The following is a 19,505-nucleotide window of genomic DNA, read 5'->3' on the forward strand; positions in this document are numbered from 1 at the left end:
TTCATACCATACCCCCTTCACACAAATGTCACGGTTGCTCCTCCAGTTTGGCCAAATGTCACTTAAATTTACTCTAACATTGACTTGTGTGGGAGGTTTGTTGGGAACCATCTCTGGATTTGATCAAATTGTTTTGCAGGGCCGAAATCTTTATTTAGTGCTTTTCTGATGCCACATTTTGCGTCAGTGTCGTGGATATGCTACAACAGGTAAACATGTCAGTCGTACACTTCATCCTGTCCAAAAATTAGGCTAGAATAGCAATATGTATTTTTACTTTTGACTGCAATGTCAAGAGGCGGCTCATTCCTGAAGAACTTATATTCAACTGGTTTAACTTATCACTTTGACTTTACCACCTTAACACTCTGAACAGCATACCGAGTTCAGTTACCCATTGACCCAAATTTAATTACCATTACAATGTTTAATGCAAATACCAATCATTGTAAATATAAATTAATGGAGTTCTGCAGGATTATTATACCATTTTACTCTGTAATCTGATTGCAGATCATTGCATATAATTAAAAAAACCCTGTGATTTTGATAAAGTGGCATCAGTGGGTGATTTGGCACGAATGTCTCATTGCTGCGTCCACACATGTCCCATCATAACAAGGCGTTGCTGTCGTCATCTCTGCAGTGTGTTTGCCTTGTGGGAGCCAGCGGCTGGTGTCTCATTGACTTGTTGCTCCACTTGTGGGCATCCTGAAGACCAGGCTCCAGAAAATACAGACACGCTCCGAAACCGGCCAGGACCAGGACTGAGACCAGCAGATAGACGGGGACGAACCAGTCTAGAAACATCCAAGGCATTGTGCTATCTCAAAAGTATAGAAAGAGAGAAAACATGAAGACAGTTTTTTTTATTCTCTGAATTAAAATGAAAACATGTTTACTGCAGTATATGAAACATTCCATGATCCATATCGAAATATGACTGTGTTGTCACTCATTCTTAACAGTACCTAACAGTAACAATTCCCATTTTACTCTGCAGTACAACATGAAGTACAATGAAGATGAATACACTAAAAATGAAGGACAGCATGCTATAAAACATCAGCTTTACATCATGTCTCCACATACCTGCAGTCTTTCTTTGATCGTCTGTGAACCGGCACTGTAGTTTGGGGTTTAAAGTGTTAAACCCAGATAGAATCGTCTTAATAAAAATGCTGATTAATGAAGCCAAAAAGATGGCTGGTGCATCTACATGGACGATTATATTATTATCTTATTCGATGCTATGGAATGAGGGTTTTCTCACACCCTTGCTTTCGTGCTCTCCTTGTCAAAGCTGTGCCATCCAGTTGGGAGGGGGGTAACCATGGAGACATCTCTGACGAGGAAAGGGTCAGAGCACAAGTTACATAATTTTTTTTTGTAACCCTTTCTTCCCAATCCTGGTCATTTCATGTCAAACTGGATCATGGCAGATATTATTGGAAATCATTTTTAGGAAGGACGTTGTGTTGTATAATGTTTTCAAATCCCTGAAAAGGTTCAAATAAGCCACAGCGTCATTCATCTGTCATTATTTACTCACACACTCATGTTGTTTTAAACCCGTATGGCTTCCTTTCTTCCACGGAACACAAAAGTAGGCATTTACCAGAATGTTAATGCTGCTCCTTTCCATACAGTGAATGGTGATGTGGTAAAATACACTGAACACAATCAAGTTATATTAATAAATATATGGCAGTGAATGGGATCAACGAGTATGAAGCTCAAGAAAGTGCCTCCATCCATCATAAACATACTCCACACACACATGGCTCTGGTGGTTAATAAAGGCCTTCTGAAGCGAAGCGTTTGTGTATAAGAAAAATATCCATATTTAACATGTTATAGAGTAAAATATCTAGCTTCCGCCAGACCGCCTTCCATATTCAACTTACGAAGAAAGTGCAACTGATGAATACGGAAGACATATTATTTATTAACCCCCCGGAGCCATGTGGAGTGCATTTATGATGGATGGATGCACTTTCTTGAGCATTATACTCATTGGTCCTGTTCTCTGCCATTATAAGTTCGGATGCGTCAGGATATTTATTAATATTACTCAAATTGTGTTCATCAGAAAGAAGAAAGTCATATACACATGATGGCTTGAGGGTGAGTAAAGCTTGGGGGAATTCCATTTTAAAGCGAACTAATCCTTTACAGAAAAAATGTGATTAATTAGTTATTTTTTTAATCGATTGACAGCACTAATCGATTACATATATAATCATAATTAAGATGAATAAATGCTTTAGAAGTATTTTTCATTGTTAGTTCATATCAACTAATGTAGTTAACTATTATTAGCATTTACCTTATTGTAAAGTGTTACCTGGTAACTAAAGTTTTGGTTCCCAATGTCTACAAATGTATCATGGACCAAAAATAAATAAATAATAAATAGATAAATAAATAAATACAAGAAATAAAAATCCAATAGAAGTCAATGGGAACAGAAAGTTTTTGATTATTAAAGGGTTAGTTCACCCAAAAATGAAAATTCTGTCATTTAATACTTACCCTCATGTCGTTCCACACCTGTAAGCCCTTCTTTCATCTTCGGAACAGGCCTCCATAGGGAGCAATGACACTTCCTCTCTCAAGATCCATAAAGGTACTAAAAACATATTTAAATAGGTTCATGTGAGTACAGTGGTTCAATATTAATATTATAAAGCGACGAGAATATTATTGGTGCGCCAAAAAAAAAAAAAAAAAAACGGCTTATAAAGTGATGGCCGATTTCAAAACACTGCTTCATGAAGCATCGGATCACAAATGAATCATTGTGTCGAATCAGCGGCTCGAAGCGCCAAAGTCACGTGATCTCAGCCGTTGGCAGTTTGACATGCGATCTGAATCATTATTCGATATACTGATTCATAATGCTCCAAATCTTCCTGAAGCAGTGTTTTGAAATTGGCCATCACTAAATAAGTTGTTATTTTGTTGTTTTTTTGGTGCACCAAAAATATTCTCATCGCTTTATAATATTAATATTGAGCCACTGTACTCACATGAACTGATTTATGATATGTTTTTAGTACCTTTATGGATCTTGAGAGAGGAAGTGTCATTGCTCCCTATGGAGGCCTCACTGAGAAATCGGATTTCAACTAAAATATTTGTTTTCTGAAGATTAACAAAGGTCTTACGAGTGTGGAACGGCATGTGGGTGAGTAATAAATGACATAATTTTCATTTTTGGGTGAACTAACCCTTTAATATTCTTCAAAATATCTTCTTTGATGTTCCATAGAAGAAAGAAAGTGAAACAGGTTTGGAACAATACGAGTAAAAATGTATGAATTTTCAGGTGGACTATCCCTTTAACATCTCCTTTTATGCATAGTCTATGAAAGAAAGAAAATCATATAGATCTGAGGATAAATTATTAAACTGGATTAAATTCTTTAACATGAATGACACGTCCCAGACTAATCTTCCTAATGTAATCTTTCTAGTGTGTGCGTACACACACACACACACACACACACTTTGGAGCTGCTACATTACTCTTTAAGTCTTACTAGCTTGAGGTGAGCAATGCTTGACTGAATAAACAAAGCAGATTCTTAAACTCAAGCACACACATATAATCTCATCACAATAATGCCCATTACACAGTTGTTGGCCTTCATAGTATCATGCTATTGATAGGCTCAAATGTAAGGCAAAACTGAGCAGCACTGACCTACATATGAGCACAAGGCAAACGCAAGATGTGCAGCTTTAAGCAAAGGCTGAAGGAAATGAAACTCACAAATGTTTCTTGAACAGCAAATCAGCATGTTGGAATGATTTCTGAAGGATCATGTGACACTGAAGACTGGAATAATGATGCTGAACATTGAGAACATTTAATGGCACATAGTCAAACTATTTTTACATTTTGTTTCTGGCTCAGAAATTACACACATGAATCTTTAATTTTGTATCACCACAATAAAAAAATCAAAACAAAAAACACAGATGTTTTTAATTAATATTTATTAACATTAATAGACGTTTTCACACACACACAAAACTTTTATATGTATCACATGGCCAGCTTTTCTTTGAGTAGATTAAATCTAGTAATGTATAAAGATGATTTGGTACTAAAGCTTTTTTTGTTTTAAGACTACAATTAACGTCAGCAGCATTTCATTTTAATTACTCAACATAAAGAGAGTCATTAACAAAAACTGACTCCATAGAAAACTGGCCTTAATGGGAAGACCAAAATTCAAAGCAATGTATTTTGCGAATCCGCACCTTTTGTGTGGGTGATTTCCACCAGCATTAAAACTGGAAGACGAATGGATGAATGGAGTGCAAAACACTGCAAATGTTCAGAAGGTTTTTTTTTTAACAGAACACCTTTTTGTAATATGAGAAAATAAGTTTGTTATGCTTAAAAAAAGTATTGCAGTATAACACAAAATTATGAGAACTGGTTAATGATGTGAATACTTTGGATCAGTAAACCTCATTATTTGAATCTGCATGTGTGTGTTACAATTTCGAAGTCTGATTGTTGTCACATTCACTCTCTGTTTTGTCAGGACTGTGTGACTGAAGGAAATCAGTGATTATGGAGGCCACGGACTCAGGTTTGTTGAGGTGAATGTGATGGTCTCCTTCTATGTCAATAATGGTGGCCTGCAGAGGAGTGAGAAAGATATATTTGTACATACTGCCATTCCAGACATACGTTTTACCCTCATTTATGTGTGCATGTGTATGTATCTTACTTTTTGATCAGTCCAGCTCTTCCGAATCATATCACCATATCCATTAGGTAGAGTAAACGTTTTGAACAGACCCTCATTTGCCCTGGAAAAGAAACATCTTTAAGACACAAATTCTGTCTGATAGTGTATGTATCTGATAGTGTTAGGATAAACAGTATTTTTAACAATCATCCCAAAAAGTATTTGGGCACTAAAGCCTCACTTACGCACATTTATACATCAATTGTTCACAGATGTCATTTGGTAGAGCTGCATGATATGTATTCTCTATTTTTGTTTAAAATAGAATTTCCCACAATTCTGAACAGACAGTTAAACAAAATAACATGCATTTTACTAGAGGTTCTGACAAAACGTTAATTGCTGTAGTCTATTGTAAATGTTTAATTCATTTAAATGAATTTGAATGAAAAAAAAATCAGGTTGAATGAATGATTCAATGACTCACTCATGAATGCTTCACTTGTTTCATTGCTGGATTTTTGAACAAATCTATTTAATGAATAATTCAAATCACAAATAAACTGAACAGATTTTTTTGGTTAACAAGGTTTAACAGACACAGGCGAATCGTTGTCATTTAGGAATGAGATTGCGTGGGTATTTGAATCGAAATTGTGATTTTTTTTTAACAATTAATCATGCAGGTCTAGCACTTGTTTTAAATATCTTATTTAGTACAATGACATTCAGGCATTTTGTGTAACTTTACTGTTGAATACTTTTGGGGCCACTTTATTTCAAATAGTAAAATATTATTCATACTGTACATTATAATGTTATGATGACTTGTAGCACTAAAATGTCTTTTATTTTGTATTTATTTACACATAATAGTAGATCATTTAATATCTGCCAGTGCCAATTTACCACCTTGGAATTATAAGGTTCTATCTGCATTCTGAGCGGTTTAAGATACTGAGCTTCAATTTTTTTGCATTCCACTCGACTTTGTAGATAGAACCTTTTTGTTGTCTAAATATTCTGTGACTTATTTTAATTTTTTTAAGTTGTGTACATTTTGTATGGAAGCCCATTTCCACCACTAAGTAAAAAAAATAAAAACAGTAATTGCGAGTTTTTATCTCAGAATTCTGACTTTTTTCTCACAGTTGCAAGTTATAAAGTCAGAATTGTGAGATATAAACTCGCAATTGCAAGATAAAGTAAGATTTCTGAGAAAAAATTCAGAACTGTGAGATAAAAACTCACAATGACTGTTTTAATTTTTTTATTTCGTGACGGAAACGGGCTTCCATACAAAATGTACACAACATAATAAAAAAAACAAAACAAAAAAAACAATGTAAATAAGTCACAGAATAAGAATATGTGAATAACTAAATTTTGACAAAAATGTCATAATACCTTATAATTTCAAGGTGTTCCAAATTATTGATTTCTGGCCATAACATGAAAATAACCATCATCCTATCAGCACTGGACAGAAATGTAATAATGGTGCGGCCCTAATTTTGAGCATTGTGCATAAATGTGTACAGTGTTTCTCATGAACTCTTTGAAAACTTGTGTGTGTAAATTGAACTCACAGCAGTAGCATCACTCTGGCTTTAATTAGTGACAGCATGTAGAGGCCTTGTTGCATACTAATATTTACAATGTTTTTCTGAAACAAAACCATCAGAAGTTAGCAGAAAAAGATATATCACATTAATCATGATGTGTATAGTGTATATTTTCACACATTCCTTCCTAAACAAGACATTTGTAAAGCAGAAAACAAGATACATAAATGTGGGTTAAACAGTCGAACAAAATCTGAAATCTTGTTAAATGGAATAAACACACAACTGAAATGTAAAGGAATGAATAAATATATAGAAATGGCTCACCAGGTTGATCCTGAAGTCTCTGGTGAATATAAATCCTTTAAGAGAAAGGAAATCATTTAGAGAGCTATAATAGTATAATAAAATGTTTTGTCTGAGCAAAACCTGTGAGAAAGTCTAGGAGTGAATGTACAACTAGAGCATGTCTTACCTCCCTCAACCTCTCTGACTGCTCGCTCCAACAGAATATCTGCGGAATGATCGGAAAGAACGGGGTTTGCAATCTTCAACCTGTAAGAGAACAATAATAATTTATATACAATTTGTTTAGAGTCAGTACGACTTTTAGGAAAGGGAATTAATGATTTTATTCAGCGAGGATGCATTAAATTGATCAAAAGTGACAGTAAAGATTGTTATATTTTATTTTTAGGTGACATTGTTATTGTACTTATTCAAGTTAGTACTGAGAAATATTAATTAACTACATGTACTTACTAAGCAGGCATAGGGTTTGGTAATTGTACATGATTTACTGTTATTACTGCAGTACATGTAGTAACGTGTAATGGTCACGTGTAATGGTAATGGCAAAGCTTAAACTCAACAGAAAATATGACATCAGGCATTCTTCACCTTTCTTTGGCTTTCTCGTACGTGTACACCTTCTCTTTCCTTTCATCCATCTTGTTGTCATAATGGATTTGATCATTTATCCCTTTTCTCATGTTTTTAAACATGTCAGGCTAAGAAAGGACAAATAAACATTTATCTTGTATGCATGTTGAACAAGAAGTTTTCTCTATGTTTACAGACAGCGACTCTAACATGCTCTATTTACAGGGGCCAAGCACTGAAGGTGCGATGGCACCTACTGTATCAGTTGGCGTTCTTATTAGGGCCTGTGCACCGGTGGTGTGAGGAACCGATTGTAATTGCGGAGTCAATTCTTCTTCTTCTCCAAAATGAATCGCATTTTAGAGGGCCTAAATGCTCGAAAACTCATGAAACTCTGCACACGCGTCAGAAATGGTGAAAATTTACATCAGATATGGGATTCTGAATTAGGTGTGGCAAAATGGCTCAATAGCGCCACCTACAAAATTTCAATTAAGCACCTTTCATGCTACGTTTCATGTACAGGTATGAAATTCAGTAGACACATGTAACAACCCAATACCTACAAAAAAGTCCTGGGTGCAAAATCTGTAAACCCAACAGGAAGTGAGATATTTTGAATTTTCTCTGCAATTCTTTCTCTGAATTTTTTTGCCATTTCAAGACGTAATTTAACGACCTCCTCCTAAAGCTTTAATCAGAAAAACATCATATTTGGTCTGTCTAATCTAAAGGCCTTTGCGACGTTAAATTTTCAGTTTTCGCTGAAGGACATTTCAGTGGCGGCCTGACAAAGTTCAATGTTTCGCCATGAAACAGGAAGTCGCTGTAACTGAGGCATGCAGTGTCCGATCAAACTTCACGTTTTATTAGAGTCATGGCCTGAACACATCTACATGCCAAGTTACAGTCATAGCACCACCTGCTGGCAACAGGAAATTACGTGTTTTACACTGTGGTTAACTCCTCGTAGAGATTTACCCAGATCAAAATCAAATTTGTTAAGTCTTATTTTAAGTCTTTAGCGATGTTAAATTGCAAAGATCTACAGTTTTCACTGTCCGTGGCGTGTGACAAAGTCTGATGTTTTGCCATGAAGGAGGAAGTTGTTGTAACTCAGGCAGACAGTATCCAATCTGCTCCAAACTTCACATGTGTGATAAGAGTCCTGGCCTGAAGACTCTATATGCTAATATTCAGTTAGTTTTAGTGCCACCTACTGACAACAGGAAATGGCATGCTTTGCACTGTAATTCACTCCCTGAAACACATTTGTATATGCCACGAAGTACCAAACATGCTAGACACGCATTAAATCATGCAACAATTGGCTAAGTGCTAATGAATGTGATTAACGCCACCGGGCGTTAATCACACCCATTCCTAAGGCCACCGGGTGGCAGTGAGCCCGGGTGCGAGGGCCCTTTCATCACTGCTTGAAGCTTTAATTATTATTTTTCTTCCTTTCTGGGAGTTTATGGCAGTCCATAGAACTGCTTGCGGGAAAGTTATGAAATTTGGCACCCTGATAGAGGACAGTCCCAACATAAACTACAGCAAATTTGTCTCTAGAACAAACTCTCTGGCGCCACCACTTGTCCAAAGTTTCACTCATGTTTATGCTGATAACTTTTGAACCATAAGGGTTAGAAACAAAATTCCTTGGCTCAATATAATTCGATTGCACCCTATGATGGCATTTTCCATCATGAAACTTTTCCTGTCAAATATTTCTGCCAAAAAAAACCCTACTTTTTCAAACTCCCCCGAGACTTTTGCTCCAATTTTCATGAAAATCAAATCAGATCATCTTCAGACTATGCTGGTGAAAAGTTATTGAAAATTCTCATTGCAAGAACATGCAAAATTCATCACAAGCATGACCTGAGGCTACATACTGTGTTTCTGCACAGTGCCACCTACTGGTCTGGAGATAGCAAAAAATAGAAAAAGTCTATTTTTGCTCATAACTTCCGGTTATTTATAAAACTTTTTGACCATATCAGCCATTCTGGCCGTCAGCCATTCTGCATTTTGTAGCAAAATGCTGCGTTTTTTTTAACACATTAGCCTATCATTACGAAACTCGATATGGGTCATCAGCATGATGCCCTGAAGGAGCCTGAGAAGTTTTGTGACAGCGCCACGTAGTGGTGAAATAAAAATATTCATATGCTCATAACTTTTGATGTGGTTGACTTATTTTCATGGGAGTCATCACCTTAGATTACTGAATCCTTGCTGACTCCAACGATACCTAATATACTAGGTTTCGCCTTATGGTTTGTGCAACGTTGCGATTTAGCATTAAAACAACATTTGAGAATATCTTGGAAACCGTTAGTCTGATTAAGACACAACCACCATCGGAAATTTAGAATCATAGGCCATTGGCTAAACGTTACAGCCCAAAATTTTGATAGAAAGTGGCAAAAAAATGCAATCCATGTCATGCATGGGTCATTTTTTATGTACTCATACACGTCTATAACTCCTAAACTCTGAGGACACATAAAAAAGTGGTGGGATTGCACCTGTTGGTGGCACTATAACTAAACAAAATATTAAATTTCAACTAACTACAATAAAATATATGAAATAAAATGCTATATTTTACTGATGATTTTACTTCTTGCTTGCTTCTTTGTGCTTGGCCCCTTAATGGCTGCTTGCAGCTATATTTGTTACCACTTCTGTCGGGAGGAATCCAAAAGTATCCAAGAGAACTACAGCTTCAACCATCTCAGGGTATAACGCGCTAAACTGGAAAATCAGAACATTCACACATTACATTTACACAACACAGTGACTGTACTAAAACATTGGTTCTTAACTGTTCCAAACCCAAAAATGTATCTGTTCAAAGGCAGCAGGGAAAAGCTTTATACTCATGCATAGGCAAGATAGAAAAATGTTAATAATTTAGCAAACTGTTGGGAATATACAGCTTTACTACTTTTAACAATGCGTCATTTTAGTACTGTGATAGGTTGTGCCTTTATGTCAAATGTAAAATCTGGGTCATGAAGCAAGTTCAAAACTACTGTACTAAACAACTCTTTTTCATAAATAGAAAAGCATTATAATGGATGCTTACCATTCCCGCCACATTCCCACCTGTTAAAGAAACATCAAATTATGGTAAATGGACAGGTATTTAATCCAGATCAAAAACAATATAAAAACAATAATTGCATTTATTTATTTTATTTTACTTATTTCAGTGTCAAAATTATTAATGTGATTATTAATGTGGTTATGTTACACCAAGATTGTTTATAGGTGTATGTATTCACTCTATCGTAAAATAAATATTATACATAATTCCTGGGCATTCACAGCACATTGCATCGTTTAGAACTAATAATCACAGTCTAACATGTAAGGCTAAAAAAAAAAGCTCAAGCTCTTTTAAGTAGGATGGATTCTGACTGGCTCTCAATATTTTTATCGTTCATCAGCTGGAAAAAAATCATTCTAAAAGTGATTCCAACTTTTCCAAAATGTGTGAACGGGCCTTAAAAATCATTCTAAATATAAAAGATAGCAGAATCCACACCACAACTATAACAGTATTGGCAGAGATAAATCATATATTGACATACATCCTATATCTTTACCCATGTTTGACCCTTTACATTTTTCAAAGTTTGTATTTAAAGCACACACATGGATTAATTTAATAGATTTGGATTCATTTAAATTCAAGCTCAAATCCTTGGAACTAATATTGCAGGTATTCAAAAACGTGAATCATAATCTGGCATGAATAAGGATGACATTTAGAGCACCGGGATGCTATAAATAGTAGGGCAATATGAAATCAGACTTGTGGTGTTCATCCCAGTGTCCTACTAATGCCCTCTTACTGATCTACTACTATATAGTTATATAATAGAAGAAAAGCTACAGAATACAAGCGCTTTACAGAGCACTACAATAACACAGCTACACAATACTATTATTCATCGTCAGCTAATTTACAGTTTACATAGATCCTCCGACCTTTCACACACTAAAGAGAACTTTGACCCGTCAGTGAATGAAGACCACAGTAAAAGAGTTGACTCACCCATACTGTGTCCAATAATAGAGAATCGCTTCCACTGAAGAGCTGCGAGCAAATGGAGAAAAAATACAAATATAGTTAATTATATTTTTGCCTCGTTTTCCAATGAAAAATAACTAAGAAGTCTTAAAACAAGATATATTTACTTTACAAGCAACACTGAATAAGACTGTATCTTGAATACAAGTTTATTTTGCCATACTGTAATAGCAGTAACTTTTGCTAAACTTGCTCAAATAAATTCAGGACACCTTCTCTGAAAACAAGTTTTGCTTCTCAGTTACATTTATCTTGTTGTAAGCATTTTTAGATATTTTAACTGTGGAAAATAAGGCAAAAACGTTACTGTTTTTGTAGTGAAGATGATTCATTATCAGTTTGTAACAAAGTCCTGAGTTGCTTCAAACCTTCTACAACTCGCCGAACATCTGCCACATACAAAGGAAAGGCATAAAAGCATCCATCAGGCCTATGAGACGAGAGACCATGACCTGGAAAATCAATGGCTATGAATCTCCAGTCTGAGAGAGATGTGGAGAAAAAGAAAAACAGAGAGAAAATGAGAACCACTGCCACTTCATCGATGCTTGTAAATGAAGTATGTAAGAATGAATTTATCAATGTGGATCTTCATAATGGTCATGAATTCTTCTCTGCTGGAATCAAACACTGTACCTTTAGGAAGCAATGGAATCAGAGTATTGAACGTCCCGCTGTTGTCAGCCCAACCGTGCAAACACAGCACAGGACGACCATGAGAAGGACCCCAAACCTGACCTCTCATCTCTCCCCATGGGACAGTCAGTCGGAACTCAGACGCTGTGTCAAAGTACAGAAGGGTCATCATTAGTTGAAATGCTCCCTAAATGTATTTAAAAGTTCATTTTGAAGCAGCTATGATGAATGTTAACCAATATACTTTTCAATAATTAAAAAAGGCTGTTTCTTACCTGCTCTTCTCATTGTAGTTGTGCCAAAGTGTCTGAGACTTGTGAACGCAGGAATCATTCTCACACCTTGCAGTGAAGTTTAAACCCCCTTACATGAGAGGGAGAAGCTGATGTTTATTTGAAAAATATATATTTTTTATGTTTTGAAGGTTACTTAACTTGCACCTTATTCATTTGAACATGACATGCATGCAGAAAAAAAGTTTTCTTCACGGATGCAGAGAAAAATACTTTTAAATGAATATAAAATTATAATAAAAGTACATGTATATAAAGCATATCTTGATTGTATAGTCATGCTTTCCAAAATTAATTGCATACTTACGTCGAGGGATATTAATTGGCTCTTCTTGAAGTTTACTATTTACAGGCACATCTCGCACTGTGAGCAAAGCGCATCCCGGCGAGTAACCTTGGAGTTATGATTTCAAAATAAAAGTCTTTTCCACTGACAATTTCGTGCCTAAATGACAAAATTAAATGAAACAATGCATTTTCAAAATGTATAACTAGCTTACCACTAAAAAAACAATGTGCTGTATTTCACAAACGCAAATTCATTGCTATTTCCCATCCTACTTTTATATTGAAAATATCCGGTCACAATGGCATTTTGTACTAATCGTGGCTTCACGCATCCGGAACTGAAACACAAAACATCAGGTAAACGCTAGTGAGCAACGAAATATGCTGTAATTTTGATACCTGCTTTATCATTTCATGTAATTTCTGTACTAGTTCGGCGTAGTGCATTCAGCCTCTATATATTTAGGAAACCCCATAATGTAGCCAGAGGCCAACAGCTACATGATAAGAGCAGCAATGAATGACATTCAACTCTTGACAGTTCAACTCTACGCATTCGCAAACATATATATTTACAAAGTACAATGTGCTGATTTATAACACAAACTGTCATTGTATTCCAGGGCTCAGGCACTTTTGTTCTTTAATTCAGATTGCGATTCAAATTTGGTGTGGACGGAATGGAGGTCCGCTTCACGCGAGGCAAATCTGCGATCCTCGAGCGCTCGCTCACGCGTCCTAAAACGGAGGTGAGCGTTAGCGCGTTCGCGTTGCTCTTCTCCGAGATGGTCCAATACTGTCAGAGCCGCGTGTACTCGGTGTCTGAGCTCCAGGCCCGGCTGGCTGACATGGGTCAAGGTGTTGGAGCCAGTCTTCTGGATGTGCTTGTGATGAGGGAGAAAAATGGGAAAAGGGAAACCAAAGTATTAAACATACTTCTATTTATTAAGGTATTACTTTTTATTTGTTTACATATTGTATGTCATTTTGGTTGAAGTTCCCATAGGCTATAAAGGGATAGTTCACTCAAAAATGAAAATTCTGTTATCAATTATGCACTCTTAAAGGGTTAGTTCACCGTAAAATGAAAATAATGTCATTTATTTCTCACCCTCATGTTGTTCCACACCCGTAAGACCTTTGTTAATCTTCAGAACACAAATTAAGATATTTTAGTTGAAATCCGATAGCTCAGTGAGGCCTGCATAGGGAGCAATGACACTTCCTCTCTCAAGATCCATAAATGTACTAAAAACATATTTAAATCGGTTCATGTGAGTACAGTGGTTCAATATTAATATTATAAAGCGAAGAGAATATTTTTGGTGCACCAAAAAACCCAAAATAAAGACTTATATAGTGATGGCCAATTTCAAAACACTGCTTCATGAAGCATCGGAGCGTTATGAATCTTTTGTGTTGAATCAGCGGTTCAGAGCGCCAAAGTCAGCAGTTTAGCGGTTTGACACGTGATCCGAATCATGATTCGATGCTTCCTGAAGCAGTGTTTTGAAATCGGCCATCACTATATAAGTCGTTATTTATTTTTTTATTTTTTTGGTGCACCACAAATATTCTCGTCGCTTTATAATATTAATATTGAACCAATGTACTCACATGAACCGATTTAAATATGTTTTTAGTACCTTTATGGATCTTGAGAGAGGAAATTGCTGGCTATGGAGGCCTCACTGAGCCATCGGATTTCATCAAAAATATCTTAATTTGTGTTCCGAAGATGAACGAAGGTCTTACGGGTGTAAAACTGCATGAGGGTGAGTAATAAATGACATTATTTTCATTTTTGGGTGAACTAACCCTTTAAATTGTTCCAAACCCATAAGAATTTTGTTCATCTTTGAAACACAAACTAACAAGATTTCTGTCCATCCACCGAAAGTCTGTTAACCCAAAACTGTCGTTCGTAAAATAAATCCATGTGAATCCAAGGTTTCTTAAGAGACACGATCACTTCATATGGTGAACAGATTTGAATTATGCTTTTATTCACATATAAACTTTGATCAGCAGACATAGAGCACTCCATGGTATTTGGTAAACGGAAGCTCAACTGTACTTGCTTGACCCGCAAGAACAAACCTCATTGGTTCTTGTGACAAACAAGCATCTTCAAGCTTCCGTCTACCAAATTTGAGTGGTCTATGTAAATTCATCATTTGTGTTCCAAAAACTTCTATGGCTTTAGAACAACATGAGGATGAGTGATTGATGAAGGAATTTTTTTATTTTTGGGTGAAATAACCCTTTAACTTTCTTTCTGACTTCTTCCTAGGTAAATGTGTGGAAATCTTTGTTTGGAAAGGAGGCAGACAAACTGGAACAAGCCAACGATGATGACAAAACATACTACATCATTGAAAAGGAGCCTTTGATCAATGCCTACATATCAGTACCTAAAGAGAATAGCACTTTAAACTGTGCAGCCTTCACTGGTGGCATTGTGGAGGCTATCTTAACCCACAGTGGCTTCCCAGCCAAAGTCACTGTCCACTGGCATAAGGGAACCACACTGATGATCAAGTTTGATGAGGCGGTCATTGCTCGAGATAAAGCTCTTGATGGCAGATAGCAGATTGCTTAGCACAGGTCAAGTCTCAAGTTTTACTCTTGAGTCTGGAGCCTCAGTAGGATTTAAGTTGAATTGATTGTTTTTTCATTCATTTGTATAGCTTTGCTATCAAATCCACTTCATTTAGCACACATCTCAAATAACTTATATTCTGTATCTGTCTCTCTTGCTTGTTTAATGATGTTACAGAATATTGATGAGGACAAGCCGCATCAGCACAGTCACCTCAATAGTCCAATCCACGATGAAAAAACACGATGTGTTTACTGATACGCTAATGCAGTGAACAGTTATCTGTATGAAGATCATAATCTTTGGATGTCTGTTTTGCATATGTGCTAAAAATAATAATAATATAATAATAAATTGTAATAAATAATCAATTAAATAAGAATTGAATAGATTGTTAGGTTTGGATCTTATTGCGTCATTAAGTATAAAATCTGCTGAACAGCATGTTACTGCACAGATATTGTGTGGGAAAAATGTCAAATGCACCTTTAACTGTTTAGTTTCCCTAAATTGTTCAGGCAATGTACATATGGCAAAATGAAAGAATTATATCTGGATGAAGTTTTATTTACAGGATAAATTACATTTGGACTTCTTGATCATTTTTGTATTATAGAGGATTGATCTGTGTATGTGTATGTTTCATTTGTTCACATGTCCTACAATATAATAAAGTCTTTGTAAATTGCAAGGAGAGATTTGGAAATACTGTTCCTTACACACATTTTCCATGGTAACCATAGTTTCTGCCGAAACACTTGTATACAGTTGTTACTATTGTTAATACAGTAACATGACCATGATTATTATCAAAACTGTAAGATAATGTAACATTTTGTGTTTCTTTTTTGATGACGGTGGTGGCTGACACTAAGTTACAACAGTTTTATTGCAATAAATGGTAGCTTTTGTCAGGAACTGGATTTAGCAGTTGTATGTGTAATCAAGTGTAATCATGACCTTTGGTAGTGCTTGATTTCTTGTAAATAGTGTCATGTTGTAAAAATCATGAACTTGGTCATATGTTTGGGCTCTAGGAAAACACTGGAAATAACATAAATCTTTTGAAAACGTTCAGAGGTATGTTTGGGTGCAACCTCCTGCTTCAGTTATCTCAAAAAAGCCATTCAGTATGGGCCATATAATGTATAATTTATATATAGATGTGGCCAAAAGTTGTGGCAGTGAAAACAATGATAAGCATTTCATAAGTTTTAAAGACTTTTATTGGCAAAAAAACATTCAATATATGGAAAGAGTCAATATTTCCAGTAATGACCCTTTTTCGTAACCTCTGCAGTTTCATGCTTCTAGGCCAAATCCTGACTGATGGTGATCCATTCTTGCCTTATTACGGCTCGGAGTCGATCTCAATTTGCCTTTTGAGGACAGACTACAGGTTCTCTATGGGATTACGATCCAGGGAGTTACCAGTTACCAAATCCAAAATTTCAATGATCTCCGTGCCACTTCATTATCACTCTTATCTTGTGACATGGTGCATGGATCGTTACCAAATTGCACCTGGATCATTGGGAGAAGTTGCTAGTGCAGGATGTTTAGATATCATTTATTCATGCCAGTGTTTTTGGGCAGAACTGTGAGAAAGCCCACTGTCTTGGATGAAAAGCAACCCCACACGTGGGCTCAGGATGCTTCACTGTCAGCATGACACACGACTCATTTGGCATTCACTTTTTCTTCTCCAGACAAAGAAGAAGTGGTTTCTTTACTGGAGCTTGCTGGACACTCTGGGACATCCTAAAGAGGTTCACTAAAAAATATTCTTTGCAGCAATTTCCTTGCATGTGAGTCCATTTTGAAGCGATGATGGCTGCACATCTTTCTTTGAAGGTAGCCACTGCTAATATAAGAAAACAATGATTGGAAGCATTTTTGTAGCTTTTATACTCCTATAAACCAATCAGAATGATAGAGAGATTTTACCTGACTAGTACTTGTTTACACTTTCCCATGTGCCAATGATATGATTAGTGAAATGATGTTAGCTGGTCATTTTGGTCATACAAACTTGTTGTGATAAAGTTTTTTTTTTTTTTTTTTTCTTTGGTCCATTTTGCAACTATTTGAAATGCATCTGATCATATGAAGTGCAGTAGTCATTTTTTTGGTGTTGCTTGGTTCTAGCAGGACCTATTTAAAATAAGAAAAAGATTCCAAACTATTTTTTTTATAATTTTTGTGAGAGTAAAAAAAAGAAAAAGAAGCACAGAACTTATAAAAAATATAAGACATCTGTAAATTGTGTTTTAATATAAAAGTGTTTAATATTAACCTACTGATAATGTAATGCCGTTTTTAAAATAAAATATAGAGAAATCGAATTAAATTGTACATTTGTTTTAAGAACATTGTAGTAATCATCTCTGATTTATTTCATAACAGAAATGCTGCTATTCAATATGGAAGAGGATTAGGGCCAAGCAATAATAAAAAATTAAAACCATCTCGAGATTAAAGTTGTTAAATTTCGAGAAAAAAGTTGTTAAATTACGAGAACAAATGTGTTAAATTATGAGAAAAAACTCGTTAAATTTCGAAAAAAAAGTCGAGATAAAATGTTGAAATAAACTCGTTAAATTACGAGAAAAAACTTGTTAAATTTTGAGAAAAAAGTCGAGATAAAATGTTGAGAATAAAGTCATTAAATTACGAGAAAAAAGTAATTAAATTACGAGAGAAAAGTCATTAAATTACAAGAAAAAAGTCGTTAAATTACGAGAACAAATTCGTTAAATTATGAGAAAAAATCGTTAAATTTCGAGAAAAAAAGTCGAGATAAAATGTTGAGAATAAAGTCATTAAATTACGAGAGAAAAGTCGTTAAATTACGAGAAAAAGTCGTTAAACTACGAGAACAAATTCGTTAAATTATGAGAAAAAAATCGTTAAATTTCGAGAAAAAAGTCGAGATAAAATGTTGAGAAAAAAGTTATTAAATTACGAGAGAAAAGTTGTTAAATTACGAGAACAAATTCGTTAAATTATGACAAAAAAATCGTTAAATTTCGAGAAAAAAGTCGAGATAAAATGTTGAGAATAAACTCGTTAAATTATGAGAAAAAACTTGTTAAATTTTGAGAAAAAAGTCGAGATAAAATGTTGAGAATAAAGTCATTAAATTACGAGAAAAAAGTCATTAAATTACGAGAGAAAAGTCGTTAAATTACAAGAAAAAAGTCATTAAATTACGAGAACAAATTCGTTAAATTATGAGAAAAAAATCGTTACATTTCGAGAAAAAAAAGTAGAGGTAAAATGTTGAGAATAAAGTCATTAAATTACGAGAGAAAAGTTATTAAATTACGAGAAAAAGTCGTTAAATTACGAGAACAAATTCGTTAAATTATGAGAAAAAAATCTTTAAAGTCACTGTAAAGTCAATTCTGAGAATTCTTTCTAAACACTTTATAAATGTTACAAATGTATTGATGAAACACATTACAAAGTGTGTGAATGCTTAATTGTGAAGGTAGAGCGTTAAACAGTTTTTCACCAAGTCTCTGCTCAGGATTTTTTGGGCGGAGCTAAAACGGGGGTCTAATGACGCACATCGTCCCCCGAGCATAGCCCCTCCCCTAACACTATAGGTGTGTTCGACATCTGCTGCGGCTGGATGTAACCGATCGGCGAGATTAGCCGCGTGCAGGCGGGGAGGAGCTGAAAACGGAGACGTGAAGTCGGACACATTCTGCTTCCCGTAGTGATGCTCGTGCTGCGTTTGCATCGGTTTGCATACTTTATCACAGCTGAAGTGAAATAAATGCAATATTTGACTAATACACTGATGTTTCAGAGACCTTTTCATTCAAAACTTTATGTACTGCTTACAGCATCTGTTTTTACAAGAATAAAGTTCAACATAAGCATATGCTATTTAAATAACAATGTAGTGGGATCTACGTTTTTTATCCGTTTTATTTTGATAAACATGACACAATACAACATCGCAACTACATGAAAAGAGCTTTAACTGTTATAAAAACACAGATTTTTGAGCATTAGTGGAGCTGAAGGCGTGACAATAAACACACATGATCGTTGTCATGCGGTGAATCCGGCCAATCATGAAACAGCTGTGTCGTCATCAGCGCTCGTGCAGCTCCTCTTGAGAAACTGCGCTGGCTCTTTATAATGTTTGCAATAAAATAAATAAATAAAATAAAATAAAATAAAAAAAAAGAAACTGCGCTGGCTAACTCAGGCGGCTGATCTCGAATCGCTCTCGCGGTACTTTAAAGCCATACGTCACAGTCACATGACTTCAGCGCTGTCTCAAGTCGGACAACATTTCTTACCGGCATGCACTGCTTCAAGTCAGCTGCCGATCGGTCTTTGCGGCTGCATCAAGTCGAACAAGCCTGCTGTGTATCGAGTGTCATTACAGTCATACAGCCC

At 35.5% G+C, this 19,505-nt stretch overlaps 3 protein-coding genes across 4 annotated transcripts; 1 reads left to right on the forward strand and 2 right to left on the reverse strand.

The window, feature by feature from the left end:
* Positions 1-612: 612 nt before the first annotated feature.
* On the reverse strand, positions 613-1,174 carry LOC137032361 (small integral membrane protein 45-like). The gene is made up of 2 exons (XM_067404117.1): positions 1,093-1,174; positions 613-827 (listed from the first exon to the last, which is right to left on the reverse strand). Exon 2 carries the CDS (start codon positions 817-819, stop codon positions 613-615), a length of 207 nt encoding a protein of 68 aa, XP_067260218.1. The 5' UTR covers positions 820-827; positions 1,093-1,174.
* Positions 1,175-3,932: 2,758 nt separating this feature from the next.
* serhl (serine hydrolase like) lies at positions 3,933-13,101 on the reverse strand. Of its 2 annotated transcripts, XM_067402464.1 has the most exons (14): positions 12,758-13,101; positions 12,504-12,641; positions 12,179-12,266; positions 11,904-12,047; positions 11,636-11,749; positions 11,232-11,273; positions 10,257-10,276; positions 9,848-9,922; positions 7,178-7,287; positions 6,753-6,832; positions 6,605-6,639; positions 6,302-6,378; positions 4,752-4,833; positions 3,933-4,659 (listed from the first exon to the last, which is right to left on the reverse strand). In XM_067402464.1, the coding sequence occupies exons 3-14, from the start codon at positions 12,234-12,236 to the stop codon at positions 4,513-4,515; spliced, it is 984 nt and encodes a 327-aa protein (XP_067258565.1). In that variant the 5' UTR covers positions 12,237-12,266; positions 12,504-12,641; positions 12,758-13,101; the 3' UTR covers positions 3,933-4,512. The 2 variants fall into 2 exon arrangements, with proteins under 2 accessions (XP_067258565.1, XP_067258564.1); XM_067402463.1 differs by lacking the exon at positions 12,758-13,101 and having other exon boundaries at positions 12,504-12,690.
* On the forward strand, positions 12,793-15,966 carry trappc5 (trafficking protein particle complex subunit 5). Its single transcript, XM_067402465.1, has 3 exons — positions 12,793-12,841; positions 13,108-13,434; positions 14,778-15,966. The coding sequence occupies exons 2-3, from the start codon at positions 13,165-13,167 to the stop codon at positions 15,072-15,074; spliced, it is 567 nt and encodes a 188-aa protein (XP_067258566.1). The 5' UTR covers positions 12,793-12,841; positions 13,108-13,164; the 3' UTR covers positions 15,075-15,966.
* The last annotated feature ends 3,539 nt before the right edge of the window (positions 15,967-19,505 follow it).

The sequence above is a fragment of the Chanodichthys erythropterus genome, chromosome 12, assembly GCF_024489055.1.
Source record: "Chanodichthys erythropterus isolate Z2021 chromosome 12, ASM2448905v1, whole genome shotgun sequence".
Lineage (NCBI taxonomy): Eukaryota > Metazoa > Chordata > Actinopteri > Cypriniformes > Xenocyprididae > Chanodichthys > Chanodichthys erythropterus.